The following is a 27,526-nucleotide window of genomic DNA, read 5'->3' on the forward strand; positions in this document are numbered from 1 at the left end:
CAATGAAATTGACGTATACGACAATATGAATGAATTTCAAATAATTATGATGAGTGAAGGAAGCTAGGCAGAAAGAGACATATTGCATGACTCCATTCATATAAAATTCTAGAAAGTGCAAATGAATGTACAGTAATAGATAACAAATGAGTGATTGCCTGAGGATTGAGGGAGTGGGAGGGGTGGGGGACAGGGATAGGAAAGGACACAAGAAAACTTTGGGGGTGGTGGGTGTGTTCAACATTTGATTGTGTTGATGAATTTGTGCGCATATCCATATGTCAAAACATATCAAATTGTACACTTTAGGCAAGTGCAGTTCATTGTATGCAATTATACCCCAGATGAGCTACTTAAAGAGACAAAAAAAGGAAAATCTTTACAATTATGCTCTCAAAACTTTCAGTGTGGATAGGGATTACCTAGGATCCTGTAGATGATACTACTTATCTCCTTTCTTTCTTGAAACTTTCTTTTGCCACCATTTTCCTAACATTATTCCTTCTAGGCTCCTTTCTCACCTCTCAGAGCCTCCTGTCTTCTCTGTTTTTTTCTTGATTCTTATCCTTCCTCCTATGTCTTAAACGAGAGCATTCTTTAGGGTCTGTAGTTGTTTTCTCTTTTATTCTGATATATACTCCTTTCTGAGGCATCTCTCCATCCTTCCACCTCAGCTACTATCTATACAACAATAAATCCCAAATCTACATGGCAAGACTTGGCCTCTCCATATTTCTACCAGGCTCCGATCGAACACCTCTACACCACTTCCAACTTAAGACTGCAAAATGACATATCTTCCCCCATCCACACCTGCTGTCCAGCATGTGTTGAGGTCTCAGTTTGCAGCACCACCATCTCTACAGCTAAGCATTGCACAGTGGATGAGAGCATGGGCACTGGATTTGAGTCTTAACTTTGACACTTATCAGATTTGTTTCTTGGGCAAGTCATTTACCTTCTCTTTGCTTTGCTTCTTCATCTTTATAATGAGTCTGTTCCACATAAGATTACTGTGAGGATTAAATAAGATTATAAACATAAACTGTTTTATATCGTGCCTGACAAATAGTAAGCATTCAAAGATTACTTTGTGGTAATCTTTGAATTGTGTGTGTCAGGGCTGTTTGTTTCATTTCTGCAGCTTTCTTGTGCCCTTCTCTCTCTCTCTGCCATCTCTAATCCCAAACTTATTATATCTTGCTGCCATGATGAGACAGCCTATTCTGATCTCTTCTCTTCAGTCCCTTCTTTAAAGTCCTACCTAAGTGCCCACTGAGCTCAGGTCAGATCATGCACTTCCATGATCAAAGACCTTTAATTGGTCGCCTTTGTTCAAATAGCATGGGACATAACAGGACATTCAAGAGTCTATAAGCTCTGACACCACCCCACTCTTCCAGCCTCAACTCATAAGACACTCTCTGGCCTGAACCCCACATCATCCAGCTACTCTCAACTATTCTGCCCTATCCTCCTTAAACCCTAACCAGCGCTCCTGTCATGGTTTTGAGGACGGCATTCTTCAGCTACCCACCTTCCAGCCTCAGCTCAAATATCCGTCTTTCTTTTTTTCTTAGCCAGGTCTCATTCTGTCACCCAGGCTGGAGTGCAGTGGCACGATCATGGCTCACTGCAGTCTTGACATCCCTGGGCTCAAGCAATCCTCCCACCTCAGCCTCCTGAGTAGCTGGGACTACAGGTGTATGCCACGGCACCTGGCTAATTTTTGTATCTTTTGTAGAGACAGGATTTCACCATGTTTCCAAGGCTGGTCTCAAACTTCTGAGCTCAAGCGATCCACTCGCCTCAGCCTCCCAAATTGCTGAGATTACAGGCATGAGCCACTGTGCTCAGCCCAATTCCATGGCTGGAATTAATCAGTCTCTCTTCAGTGCTTCCACTATACTTTGTTTATATGTTGATCTGGAAGCTAACATTATTGTCATTTATTTTCCTGTTCCCCTAACTTACCTTTGTTTAGGCATTCAACGAAGGCTTGCTGAATGGAAATGAAACAGGAAGAAAGAATATGACAAACAGTCTGCCTAACAGCTGCCTGACATCTCCCTGGTAATGTCACCTGCTCACAGAGGTTCTTTGAAGATTGACACTTTACAAATTAGCATCCTGTTCAAACTGAAAGAGCACCAGAGAAACATCTCAATGGAAGGCATGAAAGTATAATAGCAGTAAACACCATTCATGGGTTTGCAGAGTGGGAGAAGAGAAATACGTAAGTGAGTAAATGAATGCTGACTTAAACTCAGGTATTCTGAAGGGTTCCTCCTGAAATTAAGATGTCTGTCTTCTGAAAGAGAAGTTGCTAACTCTTCATCGATCAGGAATGCAGGCATGTACCCTGGAGACCCTCTCCAGTCTTATTATTTTGTAAATTACGGTGCAAATTTTAAAGCTGGGACTAAGACTGCATGACCATGCAAAGTCCCTGATGCAAGAATGTGGGAGGCACTGACAGCGGCTTGTCCTTGATAGACTCCTCCAGCCACCACTAAAGGGCACTCAGGGACAGGGTTAGAACGTGACAGAAGGAATGAACCCAAAAAGGTGGCTGCCAGTTTCTCCTCCCCACATTCTTCCAAATTCTCCAGGGCATCTTTTGAATATGACTCTTAGTCAGTTTTCATTTTTAGACCAATATTTTTGGAAATTTTTCACTAAAGCAGTCAATGACAACTCAACATAGTCAACAAGTCAATGTCAACTTTGACATTGGTCCATTGATTGCCCTTTCTTTTCCCAGAAACTTTGGAGTTACCGCACAACCCATACCACTATCAATGAGAGGCCACCTTCTAACTGCGAATGGTGGGCCACAGAAAAGGCCCAGTAGAGCAGAGGAGAGTATGACCTCATGCAGCCAGCAAGGACAAATGCACCTCGGGAAGAAGGAGATGGGGCCACATCATGGGCCTCTCCGCCATGGACACTGTGGCCATTCTCTGTCTATCTCCACTCTTAAAGGCCAGGGCCCATGACTTACTCTTCTTTGTATACCCAGCATCTAGTTCAGAGGTTGGGTTCTAGTAGAATTAAATGTTTGTCGAATAATGAATAAACCAATGCACTTCTCAGAGAAGTATTCTGAGTAGGATATATGAGGAATAATTTCTACATGTGGGAAAAGCCTTGTTTCTCTTTCCTTGGTATTAATTGTATCAACTATGTATAAAGGAAAATTCACTTTTTTCTAGACATAAGTACTTAGGTACAGTGGCATAACTATTAAGAAATTTTTAACTCTAAAATTTAGGAAATACGGGGAAAACTTTTCTATGTCTGAGAATACATAGAAAGAATATATATAACAATGAGTTTTGCTTGGTCAGGTAATTTTCATTCCAAATAAACTTATCACAAAAAAACTCAGCTTCCCAGGATCATCCCCACCCCTGCCAGATACATACTTATCTCTGCAAGAGCTTGGAAGATGGACCTTTCAATTCCTCTACAATTAGTAGCTGAGTTACAGAGTAACCTGCCAGCAATCCTATCAGCATTCATCAGACTATTTAAATAGAGCAAAGTCCACAAAAAGTTCCACTGAGACATGCTGAGCAAAGGCTGGAGCCCCAGAAGAAAACAAGTGCAGACTCAGAGGAAAGCTGCCCTGGTCCTGAGTGTGACTCCCACGGTCCCCGTGGGGTCTGTGTGGTTGGCAATGAGCTCTGTGCTGTCAGCTTTCATGAGGGAGCTCCCTGGCTGGTTCCTGTTCTCTGGGGTCTTCCTCCCCGTGACTTTGCTGCTGCTCCTCCTCATCGCCTACTTCAGGATCAAACTGATTGAGGGTAAGTCTGAGGCCACACAAGGAAGAACTTGGGCATCCTTTCCCACAGCACATCTTGAAATATACCGATGCGCCATCAGTGTTTTCTGGCCAGGAGAAACATATATATATATATATTTTGCAGGTACTTCTCAATCAGTGTTCTCTCAAGTTCCTTGATCAATTTGGCCAAGTTCGATGCTTTCCACTGTGTGGATCTTGTGCTGAGATGTGAAGGCCTGCTGTAGGGGGCCCTCACCTGTAGCACCTCACAGACATACTGTGAGTCAGCAATTTTGACATATGGTTGCTTGTCTCTCTCTCTCAAGGCAATATTGTCACATATGTGAAAACATTGTTCATGGTCTGCCTTCTTTACATGACAGATGTGTTTATGTGGCCATGTGCATGCATGTCCGTGCGTGTGTATGCACCCATGTGTGTGCACACACACAACTTTCTCATCCACTGAACTTCTGGTCAGGGAATGTTCCAAACATTCTGCTGTCACAGTCTTTGTAAATGTAAAGCCCTGATAGATAAATACTTGATCTTGGTGTAAACATTCCATGGGATTATAGTCTTAAGATGGAAAAAAACAAACCAAACCAAATAACTCAGGAAGCTTAAGGTGATTTGGAATGGACAATTGGGTCTTGGATTGACACTGTTTATTCTGCTATAATTAAAATTCATGAAACTGGGCTGTAACTAGATAGACTATGTGTTAATACTGTGCCAAGTACACATGAGATTAATATCATCAAGGTTAATAACTATTTTAGCAAAATCAACAAAGACCAGTCATATTTCTTAATTTGGATAGTGTCATATTAAAACAAATTTGAAAACCCCTCCTCTTTGAACATCTGTTTATGTAATAACATACATGAAGGCATTTCTTGGACTTGCCAAGATTTTGTGGAAATCTTAAATCACTAATGCTATAATATATAACCTAACACAAGTACAATGAGGGATATTTGTTCCTAAGATGAGATTTAGAACATAAAGAAATCCTAGGAGACATAGAGAGTATGTCATGGAATCAAGTTTTTCATCATAACTTACTCAAATATCCCCCTAGCCTTTCATTTTTTGTGTGTCTCATTTTTATGAACGGCCCTTTTGTTGAGTGGTCAAGCCATATTCTGCCTCACTCTATAATATTCATGTGATAAAGCCTTTTCTTTGTTAAGTCAGTTTATCCTCCACTGCCCTAAGACCAGTCTGTTGGATGCTCTTGTCACCCAGCCATTCATTACCACTGAACCCCGGAAGTAGCCTCCAAAAAGGAAGAGAAATAAGAAATCCCGAAGATCCTAACCATGGCTTCCCTTCAGTGTCTTCCAAGTCGAAACGTTTTTCAGAGTTGTTGCAAAGATTCCCATCAGTGACACTCACTGCATCTCAGCCTCCCATGGACATTGAACATCCCAGGGACAATAAAAGAATGCTGATGTCACCACTGGGGACTTGGAGACTTCCTGTAGTTTCCAAGTTTCATCTCTGGCTGGATGAATTTTTCAGTATTTCAAAAACTGCACAAGTACAGGTCTAGATAGCCTCATGGATATCAAGATCCCTTATTGGCCTCTACTTCCCAGCTATTACAGGCCAGTTAATTCAGTGGGACATCTGGTATTTGGGATAGACTCTGCAAAAAGAGGGTGAATCTGTTTTATAGTTTTATTCATTCCTGGAAAAACGTCTGTAATATGTAACATGTAAATGGGTCTATAGTATTTTATTTAGATAATTCTGAGGTATAAATGTATCAATCACATTCCTTTAGAATGCCCTGGAAAAGTCAATGTGCAGGGTATGGCCTGGCATCACAGGGGCTGATGCAGGGGAAACACAGTCCAAGTGTGAGCCCCAGAGGAAGTGCTCCATGTGTGTACATCTCTGTGATGATTGCACGGTGATGCCCTCCTATCTTCAGCACTTCCCTGCCTGTGCAAGTTATCTAGAGATCAAGTCTCAGACAAAAGTTACTACTGTAAGTTTGTAACTCAATACAATTGAAACTACTTCTGAAGGATTTGAGTGAAGAGAGCAGAGGCTCCCAATAACCTAGTTTCTTCACACTTCCTTCCCCTTTCTTCATTCCAAATTCTGACATGCTACTGAGCTTTTCTTGACTTCTAGACTTGCCCACAACTGTAAGTCTGTCCCTTCCATCTCAGAGCCTTTTTTTTTGTAGCATAGGATCTAACCCAAGGGAAAGCAAGCATGTCACCCTCACACGATGAGGGTCCATGCTCACTGGGTAGAGTCATTACACCAACTTTAAAGCTTACTCCAAACTTATGTCATATTCTGGATAGTGATAATTCTCATTCATTTATTCAACAAATATTTGTCAGTCTATCATATACCAGGGACTGTCCCAGATACTGGGACAGATTTTTTCTATGGGTTTTTAAGACTAAGAGAAAATAATCCCAGTTCTAGAAAACCACAGAACGCATCTGACAAAATCAGCAGAAGTTAGAGGAGGTGTTGCAAATCTGTATGTTTCTGACTCTGGCCTCATTAAATGTCTGATCAAAGAGCTATAATAATAACCTGGACTTTTCCCTCAGTGTCAGGGCTGAGCACTTCACCAGAGGCAGGATCCTCTACAGTGAAGGGGCACCCCCAGCCAGGTTATGAGCCTCCATTTTCTGTGGTTTTTCCCCATTGTCTCCTACTTGGGCTTGCTCTAATTGAAGTGTGCCTGGAGCTTCCAGGCTGCAGGTAGGAATTACAGGAAGAGTGAGTGAGGAGGCAGAAGGAGCTATTTATCATGGCAGAACAAAAATGTGTGCATCAGTTACTTAACGCAATGGGGGTCCCATCTGAAATTTATTGTTGGAAAGAATACTAATGACTAGAAACACTATTACTGCCAACCATCTGGAAGATGCTTAGTGAGGATGTCAAAGGCATTTAAACCAGAGCAACTCCATCTTGAATACAGGCTAGGTAAAATGATGCTGAGACCTACTGGGCTGCATTCCCAGACAGTTGAGGCATTCTAAGTCACAGGATGAGATAGGAGGTCAGCACAAGATACAGGTCATAAAGACCTTGCTGATAAAATAGGCTGCAGAAAGAAGCCACCCAAAACCCACCCACCAAAACCAAGATGGTGATGAGAGTGACTTCTGGTCGTCCTTACTGCTACACTCCCACCAGCACGACAGTTTACAAATGCCCTGGCAACGTCAGGAAGTTACCCTACATGGCCTAAAAAGGGGTGGCATAAATAATCCCCTCCATGTTTAGCATATAATCAAGAACTAACCATAAAAATGGGCAACCAGCAGCCCCAGGGCTGCTCTGCCTATGGAGTAGCCATTCTTTTATTCCTTTACTTTCTTAATAAACTTGCTTTCACTTTACGAACTCGCCCTTAATTCTTTCTTGTGCAAGATCCAAGAACTCTCTCTTGGGGTCTGGATCCGGACCCCTTTCCTGTAAGGAGGACAGCATAGCTGAGTGGATCAAAGTAGTCCTCCCTCATGGCAGTTTTTGTTCTGTTGAGACTGAGCCCAAAGCAAACTGGGTGAGAAAAGAGGGGGCCCTGGATGGTGTCCTTGACAGATTCCTGGTCAGGGTAGCAGCTGATGGGCAAGCTGCACTATACATTCCCTCCAGAAGTTTATATTCAAACCATCTTTTGGTTGTATTTCCCTCCTCTCCCACATGGAATCAGTGCATCTATTTTTTTTTTTTTGGAGTAATTCTTGATTATATTTTCCAGTGTTAGCAGCCAACTATAGACTATGGATATTTTCGTTTTTAGGTTGATCTGGTCCCTTTAATTCCAAATATGTCTTCCTCCTAAGAAGAAAAACCACCCAAACTCTAAGAACATGTAGCTTTGAAAAAATTATAGTTCTTTCTGGCACCATTTTCCTAAGGGTAAGTAGTACTGTCTTCTCTCCAGTTTGAGGGCAAATGAGATCACTGGACTCGAAATAAAATATCACCAGTTTGTATCTCCATTTCACAGCATCCACTTAAGAAACTGTCAACAGATGGTCAAATGTCATGTCGTTAATCTTCCAACCAGGGTTATGGCAAATGTAATCATGTCTATTTTATTCCTGTAAAGGGAGGGACATTGATAGATTAACTGGCATGTTCGCAGAACCCCAGAGTCCTGCATTCTAAAACAGAAAACCAGCTTGCCTGTCTCATACAGCTGGGTCTGTCAGACAAGAGAGCCATTTTAAGATGTGATGGAAAGCATGTGGAGATATTGTAATCACTCAACATTAATCCCCACACTTCAAGCCTTAGGAGGTAATGGTGCATGTAAATTTAATTAGTATGTAGAGAATATCAATTTTCTCGCAAAGGAAGAAAGAAAATTCTCTAACATCCCGCACTCTTCAATCTGTGTCAATTTCCTTGAAGAGTAGCTCTTGGGGTGGAAGTGTGTGTCATGAACTTCCCATAGCCAATCCCTGCATCAGCCATTGTCATGGACATTTTGCATCTTCTAGGTTGGAAGTTTTCATTATCTTATTTCCCCAAGTCCTGAGATTCCCAAACCTCTACTTCCAGGCCACCCCACCCCCAAAACACCATCACCCTGATCAGGAACAATTGTTGTCTAAAATGACAAACATGGCCAAAAATAGTCATTATTTAATTAAATTTTAAAACGTGTCTACTGAAATGCCTAAATGTTTTTGCATGGAGTTGGACCCAAAAAGAAAGTCAGGTAGTTGACCAGGTCTTGGCCTTCAGCAACGTACATCCTAAAACAAATAACTAAAGTACTGATAATATACAGGCTGGCTAAGCATCTTCCACTGAACTTCATACTCTCTCTACTCAACCTCTTGAAGCTTCGGCCTCCTGGTCTGTAAAATAGAAATAACAGCAGGACATACTATAGGACTGGTATGGTGATTAAGTGAGGTAATACATACAAGGTTCTTAACAGTGCCTGTTCTGAACAACTGTTAGTCATTATTATTATCCTGCTAACTTGAGAATTCTAAGAAGGCACTGTTTGTGTCATTATAGCATTACAGTAGCTATTATTAAAATAGTCTTGGGATAATTAAGTACATTGCCCAAGGTTACCTACCCAGAAAGTGGTAGAAAGAGGATTCGAACCATGGCTGGCTCCAGAGATAGCCCCTCTTCACCGACGCACCACCTCTGGAGTATTGAGTCCTCAGTAGGGGTCCTATCTGTTGAGTCCTTTTGGTCCAGACAGATAAACTTACCACCAATTGTGGGACAGTTTTAAGCAAGGCAGAAATTTTACAAAATCTTTGAAGAATTTGATCAATCTCTTAATATAACAGGGGTCATAATAATTATTGATGATGGTGATTCCTCCACATAAAGATCTGCCTGAGTCAGATCACATTTCTTTACCTGTGATCTAACAGGGCACACTGCATTGCTTGCAGGATTTTCCACAACCACGACCTTGGGTGTTTTCAAGGCCACCTGCCTATCGAATCTCTGCACACCCTCCTTAATAGACCCAATGAAATGAATGACAGCCAAATTGCAAGCTCTTTTAGGTGAGGGAGGCATTATTTTACTTCTCTCACTCTTCACATGGTGCCTAGCAAAGACACTTTATTCACTGGGTAGATGATTCACTGTAGATTGAAGAGCTTCCTCTTGGCCTCTCCATTCTAGTTCTCTCTCCACTCTTAATTAAGAGTTCACTTTTTTTCTGTCTCATTATTCAGGTCACCCATTTTCAGCTCTACAATCTGTATCCTGGTCCCTCATTCAAAGCACCCTATTGTGCAGTTAGCCGTTGGTAATTAAGAATAAAAGGGAATAAATTACTCATATTTCAGTGAGTTAAAAGTCTAAGCCATGGGCCATCTCAAAGGAATACCTTTGAAATAGCAATGATCTACGGAAAGTCAGTGTGACTCAGTAGCTGAAAGTGTGGTCTCTGAAGTCAGACTGCCTGGAATCAAATCCTGAATTCATCAGTTTCTCTGATCTTGGGGAAATTACTTCATCATGATTTCTTTCTACCCCAGTTTGCTCATCAGTAATTTAATAATAATGATGATGACTAGCTCATCATGTCATCACAAGAATTGAATGAGAAAGATTGCAAAGGGCTTCACACAGAGCCTGGCACAGAGCAAGTGCTCAGTAAGTATTGGCTATTAAATCTTGAGGCCCATGTCGTCAAGGACTTGTCACTCTCCAACGCATATGTACCCTCCCCGACTAACAATGATAAGCATTTGTGGAAGACTGGTCAGGGAAAGTGCATGTGTCCTGGGGTACATGACATACAATGTATCAAGCAAGGGATAAATTGCATGGGCTTTATGTGGGAGCCTAAGACAGCATTTTCAGGTTCAAGCCTATAAACATGTTTATTATCTCCCATGAGATTAGAAGCTCCTGGTCTCTGGCTTGATTAATTATACTTCTGAAAACAAAACTTTTGAGGGTGAAAGCAGGATCAGTTGTGCATCCTGGTTTCAGGAAGAGAGCTGTGTCTTCTGATGTACGAGGAAGATCAACGAATATGTTTCAGGATCTCAAGAGGGATCTCAGGGCTAAAAATCAAATCTAGTTATTGCCAGAGACGTAATAGTTGAAGCTAAGGAGCAGATAAAAGTACACAGGTGGCACACAATAAAAGCCAAAGGGAGGAGAATGATGGGGGCAGACAGAGAGAGGGGTTGTGTTGAATGCTACTGAGGAAGAAAACTAGGGATTGGAAAATGCCACTAGAATCAGTAACTCGATGTCATGGTGAGTTTCAATATTTTAGTAGAGTAGCTTTAACTGAAATTATATATTAAGGGGTTAAGGAATGAGCAGGTTGCAAAAAGTTGAAATAGAGTCATCAGTAAAATATACCAAAAGGTAAAAGGGAGAAAACTAATTTGACTTGTCTAAAGACTATAAGTGCCCAGACACATTTTTGGGAGGGATGAGCAGGGGCAGCCACTGTGACTTGCTGTGGGAGTTTCAACTTAATCAACAAAATCTAAATATACTTAGCATGTAACAGTTCTCATTACAGTGGTATTTTATTTGCTCTAACCAGGGCCATTCTTTAGAAAGAAGCCTTTACATTTCCACTGGATGTGGTTGAGGAGATAAGCATTGATCCTGTAATAGGATCTGCTTGGAAGACCTGGACTTCTGTGACTCGCCAAGGCCACCAGTGTCAGATATGCTGGCCAATAGCCCTTATGAACTCTAAATGACCAATGGCACTCAGATGTCTCCAAATTATTAACTAATATTTTTCCTTTCAGTTAATGAAGAACTGTCCCAGAATTGTGATCACCAACATAATCCCAAGGATGGCTCTTCCCTGTACCACAGAATGAAATGGACGTGAAGTTGGGACTTTCCAATAACTAAAGCACAGTGCGTTTCTACTGGTCAGCAAGCAATGGTCAACAGTTCAGCTAATAAAGTAGGTTGATAAACTAGAACCATAGCAAAATAGAAAGAATACTAAGATACTCATTCTGAACCATATTGAAAAGTGGCAGCTATTATCCAAGGGGACTTCTCAGAGACTCAGTAAAACAGCAGCTCTTGAAAAGTACCAAGAATGGATTTCCTGCGTATATACACTGGACACATTGTAACTTTTTAACTTTTACTGTGGCTGTGTCTGCTCTAAAGGTCATATTTAAAAAATAAAATTCTGCAGCATCTTACTACATAGTCCCATGGGAACCCATATTATTCTGATTTTAGAGGTGAAGAAACCTTGGTAGAGATCCAATGAATAGCAAAAGATGAATGCCTTGGAGAGAGCTCAGTAGATTCCGTATGCAAGAATATTTCCACTTGCTCTTCTTGCAGTTCAGCAGCTCTTAAGTGACACTGTTCAGGTATCATTTTTGGACCTGACTTTGCTTCTCTCCTTTTCCTGATTGCTTTCACAAATCATTATTGTCACAAACATGCACAAAACAAGTGGAGTATCCCCACACTAGGTATGGATCACCCACAAATGTAGCTTTCAGCATGATGCGACCTGGAAATGTTGGCAATTTGGTAATGGGAAAAGGAAAGGATAGAATGTTCACATAATTCCTGAGGAGGAGAATACAAGTCTTTGCCTGTAATACCAAAATACAGGGAGCTGTATCTAACTATGCGGATAAGTCAACATTGCACTACAATTCTTCTCTTTCAGTGGGAGCCCCAAAGAGACAACATAGGTCATTGAAAAGAAACTTAATTCTACGGGTAGTTAAACTAGATTGTGGTTACTGTTGTGCTCCCCACATTCTTCCAGTTAACATAAATCAAAGATGTTCAATGCATTCTAAGTGTAAGACTGGTTACATTCCAATCTTTGTGCAGGACACTAACAGGCTGAGTGATCCACTTTATAAAACATAATGAGTGTGGTCACCCGTAAGAAATGCACCTGTTTCAGTAGTGGCTTACAGTCATACAAAAGGTTGTGTGGATGACCCAAAGCAAAAATATACCACCAGTGCTGGATTTTTACTGCTTCTTCCCCTCAGCCCCACCCTAAAATTCTTGATACCCATTCTGTGAGTGGTTTCCACTTGCACTTCTTGCATAATATAAAACTTATTGCCAGAATAACGACACTCATTTCTGCATTTTACTGCACTTGATTACAATGAAAATGTCTGCCGGGGTTTTCAGACTGAACTAATTCAGAGTAACAAGTGCTCTTGCCATATGGAAGGAATAACAATATTCTTTCAGTTTTGGGAGAGATCTCTTTTTAGACCCTGGTGGAAATCAGCTTATGTAAAAATGCTTTCTTTAACAGAAAGTGTGAAAGGACAGATCGTATTCCTATCTCACGCAGCTGCCAGCCACATTTGTGGCTCAGCTATCAAGGTTTGCTCCATCTTCCTCCAATAATGGGCACTGCAGAAGGCCAGTTCCGGCTCTGGTGGGTGCTGGTCCACCATCTCAGCTATTGTGATAACAAATGAACTCTATATAGACATGTTTTCAGCACCAAGCACTACCAAGTACTTCAGAACAAGGCTCGTTTCTTTTCTGCCATCCAATGAGAGTAGAGAATCTCCAATGAAACTGACTAGATTTATGAACGTTTTTTAATATGTAGAGAGGGGCAGAAACATGTTCATTTTCCCATGAAGGAACAAGTCCCAAGGGTTTATCATCTGCCTGAAGGCACTGCTAACGAATTTGTCAAATCCTTTATCCAGCACAGCTTTACCAAGCAGCTGCACAGTCAGGCCTTTGCACTTCTCATTCGCATAGGTCCAGTTTAAGATCTCATTCAGGCGTGAACTGCTTCGGTCCTTTGCATTTCTGCTGTCTTGGCCTCCACCTAGACCAAGTTGGCAGTCTCCCTACATTACCCTATATTCACAGCTGCATCCTATGCTCCAAGGCCTTTCACCAGGAACCAGAAATGCTCCCACAACCCTAAATGGTCTCACTACAACAGTTCCTAATCTTATTCCAAATGCTATAGTATCTGAAACGGTTCACCAGTAGGGATAATGTTTCTCCAACTGGAGACCTTCAATAAAACACTTTAATAGGTGCTTTAATTTCTGTCACATTGTCATTATTTATTATTCAATAAATTTACCAAAAAACATATATATATATATTATATATTGGAGACAGTGTCTTGCTATGTCACTCAGGCTAGGGTGAAGTGGTGCAATCATAGCTCACTGAAACCTCAAACTCTTGGGGCTCAAACAATCCTACTACCTCAGCCTCTGGCTACAGGACAGAAGTGCACAGCCTCACTTGGTTTTTGTTTTTTGTTTTTGGTAGATACAGGGTCTCAGTAGGTTGACCATGCTATTCTTGAATTCCTGGCCTCAAGCTATGCTCCTGCCTCTACCTCCCAAAATGCTGGGATTACAGGTGTGACCCACTGTGACCAGCTAAAAATTTAACAGAATGAACTCAAAGCTGTAAATATTATCTTTTCATCTCTCTTGATAATCATGTTGGTAATTTGGCAATTTGGTGTTGGGAAACTGCAGGTCCATGACTGCTCCACATCCTAAACCTAGCTGATAAAACAGAAATTTGGGCAAGAAAGTGCCCATATTATGTTTTCTGAAATGTTATTTGCAAACGTTTTTTAAAAATAATCTGGCCAGGTAACAGCCTCCAGAATTTTCCAGACATAATTTAGCGATTGGAAAATTCAGAAGAGGTAAACACTCCTAGACAATAAGAACAGCTTTTTGGTGAAATCTCAAGTTCTTTGGCAAGACTGAATATCAGAAATCAGAGTTCACAACTCTAACAACCATCAAAATTCAGAACTGATAACTCTCAGAATTCATGACATTAAGCACATTTTGAAAATAAATTTTCTGATTTCTATTTATCAAAAAGTTATTAGAATTTTCAAATCATGCTCACAAGATTCCTACTTTCTGACTTTATAATTGGTGTGCCAATCAGAAGAGGCCTCTGAATTTATCACAATGTAGGCAATGACATACAGTCTAATATGTGAGTGACAAGCAGAAGACAGCAGAAAACATGTATTCGAAAATACCATCCAATGTATAATTACCATCAAACAGATTGGGGATTTAAAAATATTCTTTCCACTTTTCAAATTTTTCAAATCCAATTTCCAAATCCTTGTTTGATCTACTTTCCTATTTATTCTATCATTTAGCCAAATTTACCAGATTAGATTATAACAGCCAGAGAAATATTTTATAATACAAAATATTTTTTTAAAAGACAGCCTTGCTCCTGTAGCTACAGGTGGGAATAATTATCAACATTGTTTCCAGTGGCTCTGTGGGTATTAATTCCCACAGATTCTCTCAATGCCCCAAGGACCCTAAACCCTGTTCTTGCTGTCTCAGCTGAATAAAACTGAGCCTAATCCCCGCACACCACATTTCTTAGTCCACGGGACCTGTGAAGACAAACTTTCTTCCTGTCACTGCAAATATGGTCTTCAAAACACCCAGGGAAGCTCAACCTATGATTTCAATGTGAGTGTTATACAAACTTTCCGATGAGACATACATTTGCAAAATCACATTTGGTTCCACAATATTTCTAAGGCTTGGCTTGCTGAATCGGGATTCTCCAGGGAGTTGTTGTTTTTGTAATAATTATAGAGAAAGTGAGAAAGACCTTTCACAAGGCGAGAGATAATTTAGTGGAAACAGATCTCAAAGACGACAGTTATGCAAATTGTATTTAATGTACTTACTTTAAATGACTAGAGAAAAAAATTCTATATAACACTTTACAAGAAATGTACCCTGTTGGTTATTTGCTCTATAATAACACCATAACCTGGTGTGCCCCGACAAAAGTTTTACAAGAAAGCATCCCAATCAGACTGGGATGCAGCCCCTCAGTGGCCTAGTTTGCCTGATATACAGAGGGCCAGTGGACACAAAGTAAAGAAGGACATGAAGCAGAGGAGCAAGATTCAGATGGTACAGCTAAAATATTTCCTGAAAACAAAATGAAAAATGCACAAAGAAAACAAGCAAAAATATCCCTCGGAGAATTTGTAAAAGCTGGAATGGATTATGTAACCAGGCAGAAGGAATCTGGCACTCTCAACATTAGATTTACAAACTTTCAACGTCGCTTTCACCGTTTCAAATAGTGATGTTGGCAGCATCATCAAATTACAGAAGAGCTGAAAACAGATTTTGAAATGCTACTTTTCACAAAATACTAAGACTTCTGATGAAAAATATCACTCAAGTTTGTTTTTTTAAACCTTTAGAAAAAGAGAAGTGACAAGTTTAGAGAATAAACAAACTTTATTTTATAACAGTATTACAGGAAGCAAAATATCATTTAATACAACTTGAAGCTGCTATAAATCTAATCTGGCATCGTAACTATACATAGGGTCAAAGGCAAAGGAAAAAATGTTCAATATAGTTAATAAGTCCCTATCAGGTCTCTGGTGCCAGCTTTAAATGGTATAACTTTCCTGTAACCAACAGAACACCACCACAGCCCCCTCCCCCTCTCCCCAGCATCCTCAAACCTGTGTGAATCATAAAACTATCTGAAAGAGATAGGCCTGCTCAATAACAAAAGGTCAGTTTTACATGTGTAGACAAGGAGGTTTAATACAAAGCAAGAGTTCTACACCCAAGTGTTCAAATAATGGAAAGAACTGAAATTTGGGTATGTTAAGAAAGAAAGCACTAAGGTTTTAAGCTGCCTGAATCTTTTAGTAGAAGGGAAGAAAGTTTTCTCTTTCTCTTCCCTCCTGTTCTGGAATGCTGCCGAAGGGCATGTGTCTGACAAGCATTGGCACTGTGGTGCGGCAGGGTCTCTAAGCACAGTGCATAGTCAGTGAACTTCTTCATAATTCTCCAGTCCAGAGATTACGACTCTCTACTAAAAGTAGAAAGTCACAGGACTGGAAAGTCAAAAGGGTCCAACATAAAAAACATCCCTGTGAAATTCTCAAATATTAGAAAATTTTCAAGATGTAAGAAATGCTTTTAATCTGTATTAATATTTTCTCATACAGTATATTTGCTGCAATATGAAAACTCCGTAAATATTTACTGTGAGAATTCAAGGAAAAGAATCCAGAAGAAGGAAAGCCACTATCTAAATTAGTCACAGAGTTTCCTTTCTGCACAACAGCACCTGTTCAAGTGAACAGCACCTTACCAGCTTGGGCTGGATTTGTTCACTGTCATTTGATCAAAGTGAGTCATTAAAAGCAGGTAGTTGCACACAAAGTAAACAGAAAACAAAAGCAAAACCCCTTAATTAACAACAACAAAAAGAAAGAGCCAAGAATATTTAGAAGTGGTTATAAAACAAAATAATATATTAAATGCATGGGAGCAATATAGACCAGAGCTGGTAAGGAAAGGTTTGGTGTTGGCATTTTAATTCTTCAGGCTTCTGGTCATTGTTACCAGTTGTAGCATAAATTCGCTGGAATAGTGGTGTGGCATTAAGACTTGGAACGGTCAAAAAATCTTCAGGGGTTCACAAGGTTGAGTGTTGTTTAAAAAATGACTTTCTAGAAGAGAAAAAAAAAAACAACAGAAGGCTTAAATATTCCAAAAACACAGGCTTGAAAAAAATGTTAAGTAACATTCATCAAGTTTTCAATCAAGTAATCAACAGTTACTGTCTGCCTAGTCTTACAGTAAATAGTATGTTTACCAGAAGACAAGCATGAGACACTATTCCATTCTCAAGGGCCTTAAAATACCTGGAGAATTGACAAGCACGCTAGAAGCAACTGGCAAATAAGAGTTCACTGCAAAAGAATTTATTAGCATAAAACAGAGACAATTCTTATGTAAGAATTTAAAGACAGAAACCAAGGTAGATTTTAAAGCTATACTCAGGGAAGGGGAAAGTCAAAGTCTATTTTCTTTGTGCTAAAACGAATGGAAATGGTGCTTCAGGTGGAAAAACACAATGAGGAAAGAGGCATGGAGGTGAAGAAGTACACAGTATTATGACAGTAAGATGTATGTTGGGGCAGGAGGCAGAAATGAATGGAAGGAATAGGACGGTGAAGAAATGGACATTACTAAAGTTGAGCATTGGTATAGTGAGTAGTAAATAAAGGTACAAAATATTAGGTCTATTCTTTAATAGACTGAGAAGTACCAGCTTGATCTAACAGACCAAAAAAAAAATGAATTAAGAACAAACATTCGGACGAAAAGACCAGTTGGCAATCTACTGCAATGGTCCAGGGCAGAGTGCAAGAGCCATGGATAAAAGACAGGTAAAAGAAACTGGGGTTGGCCAGTCATGCAGGGCATGATAAGCCCAGGAAAGGAGGTTGGGATAGTTTCTTCTTTGGTTTTGAGGAAGGGTTTGTCATGGTGTGATTTATGTTTTGAAAACACTGCTGTGGCTTCAGTGTGATGAATAAGCTGAAGCCGGCAAGGAGTAGAGGCAGGAACAACAGTCAGGAGACCACTGCAGAAGTCCTGCTGGATGAGGAAGATGACAAATGTCAGGCATTCCTGCCAGATGGCCAGGACCCAGACTTGAGTGGGCACCACAAAAATCAAGTGGGAGAGAAATTTGAGAGGCACCACTAAGAATAATAATCAGAGTGTGGTGGTTAAGAAGGAAGTATAAGACAGGATGATAAGGTTTGGAGTCTGGGACCTCGAAAAAAGGAGAGAATGAAGGCTTACAGCCTGGGTGAAGCATTAGACCTAGGGATATAGATTTGGGCATCAGAACAAGCAATAAGTGAAACCAACAGATAGAACTAAGTCTCATGTGAGCATAGGAATAAATGAAAGCCACAGAGTCTTCCAGAAGTCTATAATCAAAGGTAAGTGGAGAAGACTAAAAAAACCCATGATGGTGCAATGGCCCTGAAAGAGAAAAGGGTTTTAAGGTGGCAATTGTTTCATTTTATATTTCAACTTGGTTGGAAGTTTTGGCAAATGATAGGTAATCACAAAGGACAGTGCAGAGTGGTAATTAATGTCTTTTCCAAGAGACACTGCTCCCAAAGTCAATTAGAATGTACACTCTTTTGATTAGGTAAAATTAAGTCTTGCTTTAACGAAAAAAGTTCCTACCATTTAGATTTATCACAGATAATATTAGAGCCTCTTGATTATTCAGGACAGATTGATTAATCAACTTCACTGTTTTCTACCCTGTTGTCTGCCTTAAGCTATTTCATTACTCATTAGTACTTCTGCTTGATTCTAGGCCGGGGGAAAAAAAATCAATGGAGAAAACAGAAAGTCTTTTTTTAGGTTAGTAATTATGAAAAGAAATGTGGGGGATGATGAAGGGAAATGGATACAACTACCAATCAAATTGGATTTGGCGGTTATATGACACCTTCAGTCATGGAACCTGTTCTTGTTCCTTCAGAGCTGGTATTTCCATTTGCTTTGTTTAGTAAATATGCATCATTTGTTGAACACAGCTGCCATTTTGCCTAGTTTATGTTATTAAAAAAACAAACCCCTGATGCTATCAGGGCCTGAAAACCTACAGAGAGAACAATGTTTAGGATTCTAGTCTCCATTTTCTCTAGGCCCTATGTCACTTTATTTCTTTGCATCTGTTTTCATCAAAAATAAAAATTTCACTTTGTAATGAGTCATAAATTTGTAAAGAAAAGCTAAAATTAAACTTGTTTCAAAGTTATTACAGGAAACTAAGCATATGTTGGAATTGAAGGGATCTTGATCTCAAAAAACTTCAACATTTACTGAGCTAAATATAGAGAAAAAGACATGGTTACCCAAATAAACTCAAAATGTAATTTTTTCCATTAATAAACTTTTTTTCTGGTAATGAATATTATAAATGATAACCTTGATGTGCTCTTAGGATTCAAACAGCTTTCAGAATCATTTTATTGTCATTTTAATGTTAAAACTTATTTATTTTCTCATTCTTTAAAGATCAGTAAATCAAGTTTAACTCTGAGTTAATTAGATATTGTGTCAAAACATCCCAGTTCCTTATTGGCGTAGATGAACAAGAAGTAACTTAATGTACGAAGACTTTATTTACATATCCACTTATCTGTTTTGACTGTTTCTTGCACTTAAACACATGTAGAAATATGTTCCTAAGTACTAAACAGTTAGCTTTTGAGCTAGGAAAGAGAAAACATAAAGATAGAATCACCAATGTCACTGCTACATAAGCATCAGAAATATTGTACTTTTCTGTCCTCTGGCAGGTGTCTGTGAGAAATAAACTTAATATCTGACAATTTTTTACAGGCTAGAATGTGGGACTAAATGATTTATTACATATTCCAACCAAACTGAAAACTAGGCAATGGCTCTTCATGTAAAAGCTGTAAAAGTTTCAAGAACATTCTTTTCTTTCTCTAAGCTTGAATTCTACTCATATTCATAGAAGTCTGGGCATCTTTGTCAATACAAATTGGCAGGCATTAATTATAGACATTAATTCAACCTGCTTTCACTTTTACAATATCACAAGGTTCATCCTGAGTTTGGGTAAGATCATAGCTGTTAAGCATATGGATTATACTTTATGTATTAGAATTGTGGTCAAGTCAACAAAAATAAAAGCATTCATACCACTGTTCTGTTTCCAAGTGTCACTGTTCCATCCTGGCCTATACAATGTCAGTAAACATTTCTAACTACTATAGTCACATTCCTTAGTCTATGTCCCCCTCTTTTGGCCAATGTGAGAATAGATCAATGTGGCTCAATTTCATCTAATCACAGGTGTAATTCTATGTTCAAGTTCTTCAAGGATATATGTTGGTTGCGTGCCTTGTCTTAAGCACTCACAGAGGGATCAGAGAGTTATTTATCCCTCTCAGTGCACCCAATGAGCAGTGGTGAAAAAAGTCCATACATAGAAGTTCTATGATCTTGCCTGAAAAGCACAATCTTTGAGTTTCTAGAGACAAAGGGCTCCTGTATTGATCTCAATCCTGAGTGCTCTACTCCAGAAATTGACTCAGTAAACTGATTTTAAAAAGCATTTGACAGAAAATACTAGCAATGCTGCCTTTAAGTGGTACAACACTCATCTAGAGAGAAGTCTCAATAAAAATGCAAAAATGCGGTTTTCCCCCAGATAATACAACAATGCAAATAATACAAGAAAACAACATTTCTTCAGATTAATGAACATTCAATTACCACAGAGCAATAATATAATCAAATATTCTGAAAACAAGAATGAAATATTTACTTAAGGCCGGGCACAGTGGCTGACGCCTGTAATCCCAGCATTTTGGGAGGCTGAGGCAGGCAGATCACGAGGTCAGGAGATCGAGACCATCCTGGCCAACACAGTGAAACCCCGTCTCTACTAAAAATACAAAAAAAATTAGCTGGGCATGGTGGCGGGCGCCTGTAGTCCTAGCTACTCAGGAGGCTGAGGTAGGAAAATCACTTGAACCTGGGAGTCAAAGGTTGCAGCAAGCTGAGATCGTGCCACTGCACTCCAGCCTGGCCACAGAGCAAGACTCTGTCTTAAGACACTGCATTTCCCAAGCAAAAATGAACTCTGTGCACTCGGGTGTAAAATTAAATTTTAAATATGATACTTTATGGATTTGACAGTTATTTCAAATGCTGAACTTTTCATTTTATTCTTCTTTTATCCTCAATTTGCACGTTTGATTTTAATTTCTAAACAGAATTTCCATTGTTTAAATTATAAAAATCAGCTGGGCATGGTGGTTCACGCCTGTGATCCCAGCACTTTGGGAGGTCGAGAAGGGCAGATCACCTGAGATCAGGAGTTTGGGACCAGCCTGGTCAACATGGCAAAACCCAATCTCTACTAAAGACATAAAAATTAGCTGGGCGTGGTGGCACATGCCTGTAATCCCAGCTACTAGTGAGGCTGAGGCAGGAGAATCGCTTGAACCTAGGAGGCAGAGGTTGCAGTGAGCTGAGATGACGCCACTGCACTCCAGCCTGGCTGCCAGAGCGAGACTGTCTCGAATAAATAAATAAATAAATAAAATAAAAATCCCAGAGCCAAAAATGCAAGCATGCTAAATTTCCATTTGGTTAAACCCAGAAAAAAGTCAATTCTTAAAATGTCTGTATTACCATTAAAATACACATGAAGTGTAGCCTGCAGCCCCTGAGGACTGCTGAGTCTCTTTAAGGGGATCATAGAGTCAAAACTGTTTTCATTATCATGCTAAGACATTATGTCCTTTTCAGTGTGTTGGCATTTTCACCAATGGTGTAAACAAATAATGGTGAGTAAACCTATTGGCAGCTCAGCCTACATAAGTCAAAGCAGAGGAATCAAACTATATTTGAGGTAACCTTATTCTTTTTTTTTAGAGGCAGGGTCTCACTCTGTCACCCAGGCTGGGGTGCAGTGGTGCAATCATAGCTCACTGCAGCCTTGAACTCCTGGACTCAAGGGATCCTCCTGCCTCAGCCTCCCACGTAGCTAGGGCTACAGGCACATACCGTCGCACCCAGCTAATTTTTAAAAATTTTTTGTGGACACAAGCTCTTGCTATACTGCCCAGTCTGGTCTCGAACTCCTGGCCTCAAGCAATCCTCTCACCTCAACCTCCCAACATGTTCGGATTACAGGCGTGAGCCACCAGGCCCGGCCTGGCACCTTATTCTTTACCAGTGTGCACTCGCAGTAAAATAGAGAAGACAGTTTCACTTAAGGATGTCCTTAAGGACAAAGAAGAAATATTAATTTTCCTACATCTCAAGCCTGAGTGCAACTTTTTAATATTCTGTGTGATGAAACGGGAAGTATGCACACGCCACTCCAACTGCATACAGAAGTACAACAATGTCTAGAGGAAAAGCATCTATGCGAATGTCTGAACTGTGAGTTGAAGCAGCTGCTTTTTCATAAACCACCTTTCTTACTTGAGAGAATCACTGACAGACAAGGGATGTTATTCAATTTGGATACTAGGTAAACCTTTTATTGAAAATGAAGTTGAGCCTGTCGCCTCAAGAGAAACAATTGACAGTACTTGTTGCCAATGATAAAATTCAAGCTTTTAGGTGAACATTAGAATTTGGAAAATGGTGTTTTGGCCACCATGAGCTTGATAGCTTCCCGATATTAAGACTCTTGAGGAGATCAGTGGCAGCGAATGACCCTTTTACTGTCTCCATCATTTTACCTTTTCCAGGATGTCATACAGTTTGATCATACAACATATATAGTCTTTCTAGACAGACTTCTTTCACTATGTGATGATTTTTAACTTAATAAATATTTATAAAACTTCTCAGTTTTGACTTATGATAAATTTCAACAGATATAATTCACATGAACAAAATCTCTTTGGGCTCTTCAATAATTTTTAGGTGTATAAAGTGGTCCTGAGACCATTCAGTTTGAGAACTGCTTATATCCAGTCTGCTATCACTAAACTACTGCCGTTTTCTTCTGTCACAGATATTTGTGTATCTACTGAGTAGAGGGAGAAATTAAATCCAGTGTTTTTCTCTGCAGTCAAATGAAGCACAGTATCTGTTCTACAAATAATTCAGCAAAATGCCTTTGCTTCTCCTGGTTTGCTGGAACATGTTCATGCTGTTTGGAGCCCCCACCTTCTTAGGAGGCTCTTCTGTGGGTCCTTTAAGGCCCAAGTCCCATCTTCAGGCCTTTTGGGACTGGGTTGACCTTCCTGAGCCCTGTGTCCTCTGAATGAACTGTATTACTCTCAAAAGCCTACGTGCTAATATAACTTTACTTCAAAGAGTAATAAAGATACTGAGCTTCATCTGACTGAAAAGCAAAAAAATACCGGATTTAACTTTTATAGATGTTCCTATATGATATTTTACTCCTGGCTTTGCTTCCAAGTTAAATTCAATCTTACTCTTAGAGATGTCCAGTTCAGTCTCCCCATTACTAACTGTCTTTACCAGTATCTTGGTGTCTTTACAGGGTACTTCATCTAATCTAGAAGCTTTTCAGTCAATCATACATACTACTGATAAATTCATATTACTAAGGGACATGGCAGGTAAGACCATCTGTAATTTACCTTCAACAAATGTTTCCAGCTGTGCTGAGAACTCTATACATAACCATAATGGAGGTTTGCTTTTCCCAACATCCTTCCCCATTGTTTTCCCATGTGCTCTTTCTTCCCTCGCCAGTCTCCAACTGTCCAGATTGCCCTTGGTGCTTTGCACAGAGGAGCTTTCCTGCAACCTTTCTGGAGAGCTTTGTCTTGGTTGGCCAATCAGAAGCATTTCTCCTGTCAACTTTCACAGCCCTTTATCTAGGCTTCTCTTCAAACATACTATTTTTGTGCCTTGAATGTTATTTTTATGCATGTTCCTATGCCTTCCCCTCTCACACACAGCTATAATAGTCCCTTGAACATAACAGGCTCATAATATAGATTAATGAATCCAGAAGTGAAAGTACCAGGGACTATTTTGTAACGTAAGACTGAAGAATAAGAGCTTGAGGAAACAGGGGGAAAAGAAAACAACAGAATTGCATTATGTCTTTAGGAAGAAGCACTAATTCCCATGTTTACCATTACTCTCATCTGCCAATTTTCTTGTTTAAGTAGAAAAACATCAGGTTTGTTTTTCTGTTCTCTTTTGTTGATTAACTGTATCTATGATATCCCATGAGGACTCTTACTTCTTTAAAAAACTGGTTTCCTCAAATCACTGAAGCCGTAACACAAGTTTCTAAGAGTAGTAGTGCTGGCCCTAAAGCTGTTAAGGTCTTCTGGTTCACTCTGCTAGGTCAAATCTTCTGAGAATTTGATATAAAAGCATTCTACAAAATCTTAAAGTTTATTTTAAATAACAAATGAATTATGGTCAGGCTCCACTCAGTATATTCTATTAGAGCTGAGCTTTTGTCACTTAGGTCCATAAGATGGGGAGCAATGAGAAAACATTTCTCTGTAGCATCAGATAAGAGCTTAAAAATACTCACTAACAAAGCTTTCATCTTTTAGAAAAAAAGGTTAGTGGGAATCAAAAGAAATTTCTAGACACAACTTTCTCACTTTTTATCTGAGGGAGCATGGGAAAAAAACCACTTTTCCTCAAAGTTAAATAAAGATAGCTTAAAACACTATTCCCTGCCCCCTAACAGTCTCTCTCTCTGTCTCTCTCTCCCTCTCTCACACACACACACACACACACACACACACACAATCTAAACTGCATTGTGCCATATTAGTTTAAGGTTTTCCTCTCACTTAATCCCTCCTACCCTCCACAGATCAACACTGTCCAAGAGAAATATACTGCAAGCAATGAATGTGAGCCACATACGTAAATTTTCTAGAAGCCACATTTCAAAAAATAAAAAGGGACATGTATATGTAATTTTAATGTAGTTATTAAACCCAATATATCCAAATTATTATATCAATAAGTAATTAATTTAAAAATTAGAAATAATTTACTTTTTTCTCATGTCTGAAATCCAGTAAATATCTTATACTTACAACACATCTCAATTTGAACTAGCCACATTTCAAGTGCTCAATAGCCACAAGTGGGTATTGGCTACCATACTGGACAGAACAGGTCCAGACTCCCATGTGCTCTAATGCTAACTCAACTATTTTGATGCAAGAAAGCATCAATATATCCTTGGACTGTAATCCTCGTAAGGACAGGAGTATCTTTACAAAAACACACACATACACGAACTTGTTAATTAGTTGCCATAGTAAAATTCCCCTCTGATGCCACCCACAAAATGTACATGTTTAAACAATTGTTATCTGGGATATCTAACAGAAAAGCCTTGAGATAAATGAATCTATACTTAGCCCAGGTGACCTATGGCAGTTACATTAATGTCTAGGATCCTATTTCCTTATAAAAAAGGTTAGAGGAGAGACACGAAGATGCTCTATAGGCAGTTTAACATTAAATATTCTTTACATTTCCAGACTCTTAAACACAGCCTAGGACAGGGTAACAAAGTCATAACAACCACCCCAACACGGTCAGAGGCCAGATGGCTAACATATATGCATAAGGAGACTGGGCCCCAAGGGCCTCAACATAAAGACAGGATATGACAGGCAGTAGCACTGTGGTGACCTAGAGAGCTCCTCCCAGCCTGATGCTGGCCACACCTACTAAGCTCCAGCATCGTAACCACGGGGAGAGCAGGCTCAATGTCATCAGAGCTTCTGATTTTTCTAAAATTGCTGAGTATCTTCTAATTTTTAAGCATTAATAATTGATTCAAATTCTAAGATATACCCTTTAGGCAAAAACAAAAAACAAAACTGTGGATATGGCCTGCTTGTCTCTAAGCGGTCAGTTCTGTCTTGCCCCTCTCCCCACTTTTGGTGGATTTTTAATCCTTAATAACTTTTTAAATTGGGGGGAAAATGTAGCATATTTGACTAAGAGGTTAACAACTTTCATCTGAAAAGATTAGTTACTCATCTTTTCAAGTTACTAGGCTGTGTGATAACTGTGAAAACTGAGGGATAATTTAAATGCCCATTAGTAGGGATTATTTAAGTAAACTATCATGCATCCATTCAACTAATCTCTATAAGAGAAAAAAATAGACACCTGAATAGGAAAATGGACAAAGGATACAAACTGGCAACCAAAAGAAATGCAAATTATGTGTGTGTGTCTGTGCCTGTGTGTAGCATATGTATGCGTGTATTCTAACTTCACTAGCATTGAAAAAATACAATCAAAGAAGGTTCTTTCCTCACAGTTTAAACAAGGGAGAAACAAATGCTCTTTCCTGATCAGACTAGCAAAGCTTTTTTCTAATGTTTAATAATGTTTAGTTGTTACCAAGGCTGTGGGGAAACATATGCTCACAAACTGCTAGTGGCGGTCTATGTTTGCAGAACCATTAAGGAGGACAATTTGGTAATATGTCAAAAACCCTTGGTGGACAAGCAGTGGTGGCTCATGCCTGTAATCCCAGCACTTTGGGAAGCCAAGGCGGGTGGATCACCTGAGGTCAGTCAGGAGTTCGAGACCAGCCTGGCCAACATAGGGAAACCCCGTCTCTACTAAAAATACAAACATTAGCTGGGCGTGGTAGCACACACCTGTAATTCCTGCTACTCGGGAGGCTGAGGTAGGAGGAACGCTTGAACCCAGGAGGCGGAAGTTACAGTGAACCAAGATTGTGCCACTGCACTCCAGTCTGCGTGACAAGAGTGAAACTCTGTCTCAAAAAAACAAAAACAAAAAACAACCTTCATGGCATACCAAGTCCACTTTCAAACATATTTGCCCTGGAGAAACAATGAGATCAACATACAAAAATGTACAAACAGGTATAATCTTTGAAGCTATGTAATAATTGTGAAAACTGAGGGCTAATTTAAGTGCCCATTAATAGGGGTTATTTAAGTAAACCATCACTCATCCATTCAACAGCTGCTGAAAAATGATGAGGTAACGACAAGGATTAATAGCTATAATGTACTATTAAAGTGGAGGAAAAAGCAAGAATCACAATATCAGCCTATATAGAAAGAGGGGGGGGGTGTGTGTATGTGAGTGTCTACATGTGTGTATATTTATGAGTACACACATACACACTGGAAAGAAATTCTCTGTCTCTGGGAGCATGGGACTTATGGATCACTGACATTTTCTACTATCTCTCCCTTTTAAAAAGTTATAACCTCTCTTTTATTACCAGAAAAAAACAATAAAGATAGTTTCATTTGAAAAAATAATAGTCAGTAATGGTTATGTCCAAGAGCAAGCCTTGGGGAATGAGTGACTACTGCCTGGTCTTAATGTACGCATTAGAGCAGTGGCACCCAGCACCTCTTGTGTGGGGGGGAGTTCAAATAGATTGTAACTGACTCATTGATAACACCTGGTAGATTTAGCAATGTTAAATGAGAACATTCCACAGCATTTCAGAGTGAAAACTGGCTATGCCTAAAACTCACTAAACCAAAACTGGCTTTTTATTTCTATGCAGAAGAAGTCAGTCCTCATCTGAGGTGTGATTAATCTATATTGAAAATGAAGCAGTAATAAGATGCTAATTTTAGGTATGAGACTAGCACAACTAGGTAAAAACAGAATAAAATAAAAATGCAACACACTTGATATGCCTGCAGAACTGAAATAATCATCTGGAAGTCAATAGGTTTGTTCTCTTTGAAGGTCAGGGGTGACACTCATCAGGGCCCACATGTAAATGAGTGGCTCATGATTAGCTAGAGCTCAGTTCAGCCAACAGGGTTCTTTTCTCTCATCAAGTCAGCTAGGCAGCTAATGTTAATTTCCTGTTTGGCTTATGAGTTCATGTTTTGAAACCCTGCAC

At 39.6% G+C, this 27,526-nt stretch overlaps 2 protein-coding genes across 45 annotated transcripts in view; one reads left to right on the plus strand and one right to left on the minus strand.

Moving 5' to 3' along the window:
* The first annotated feature begins 3,563 nt into the window (after positions 1–3,563).
* Positions 3,564–13,326, plus strand: SMLR1 (small leucine rich protein 1). Its single transcript, XM_054492719.2, has 2 exons — positions 3,564–3,809; positions 11,053–13,326. The coding sequence occupies exons 1-2, from the start codon at positions 3,572–3,574 to the stop codon at positions 11,136–11,138; spliced, it is 324 nt and encodes a 107-aa protein (XP_054348694.1). The 5' UTR covers positions 3,564–3,571; the 3' UTR covers positions 11,139–13,326.
* Positions 13,327–15,530: 2,204 nt separating this feature from the next.
* EPB41L2 (erythrocyte membrane protein band 4.1 like 2) overlaps positions 15,531–27,526 on the minus strand; it is a 291,214-nt gene continuing 279,218 nt past the window's right edge. For all 44 annotated transcript variants that reach the window (XR_010126785.1, XR_010126787.1, XR_010126784.1 and 41 more), the window contains one exon: positions 15,531–16,784. The gene's annotated coding sequence lies outside the window, so the exon portion shown is untranslated. The remainder of the gene's footprint in view (positions 16,785–27,526) is intronic.

Source organism: Pongo pygmaeus, chromosome 5 (assembly GCF_028885625.2).
Source record: "Pongo pygmaeus isolate AG05252 chromosome 5, NHGRI_mPonPyg2-v2.0_pri, whole genome shotgun sequence".
Lineage (NCBI taxonomy): Eukaryota > Metazoa > Chordata > Mammalia > Primates > Hominidae > Pongo > Pongo pygmaeus.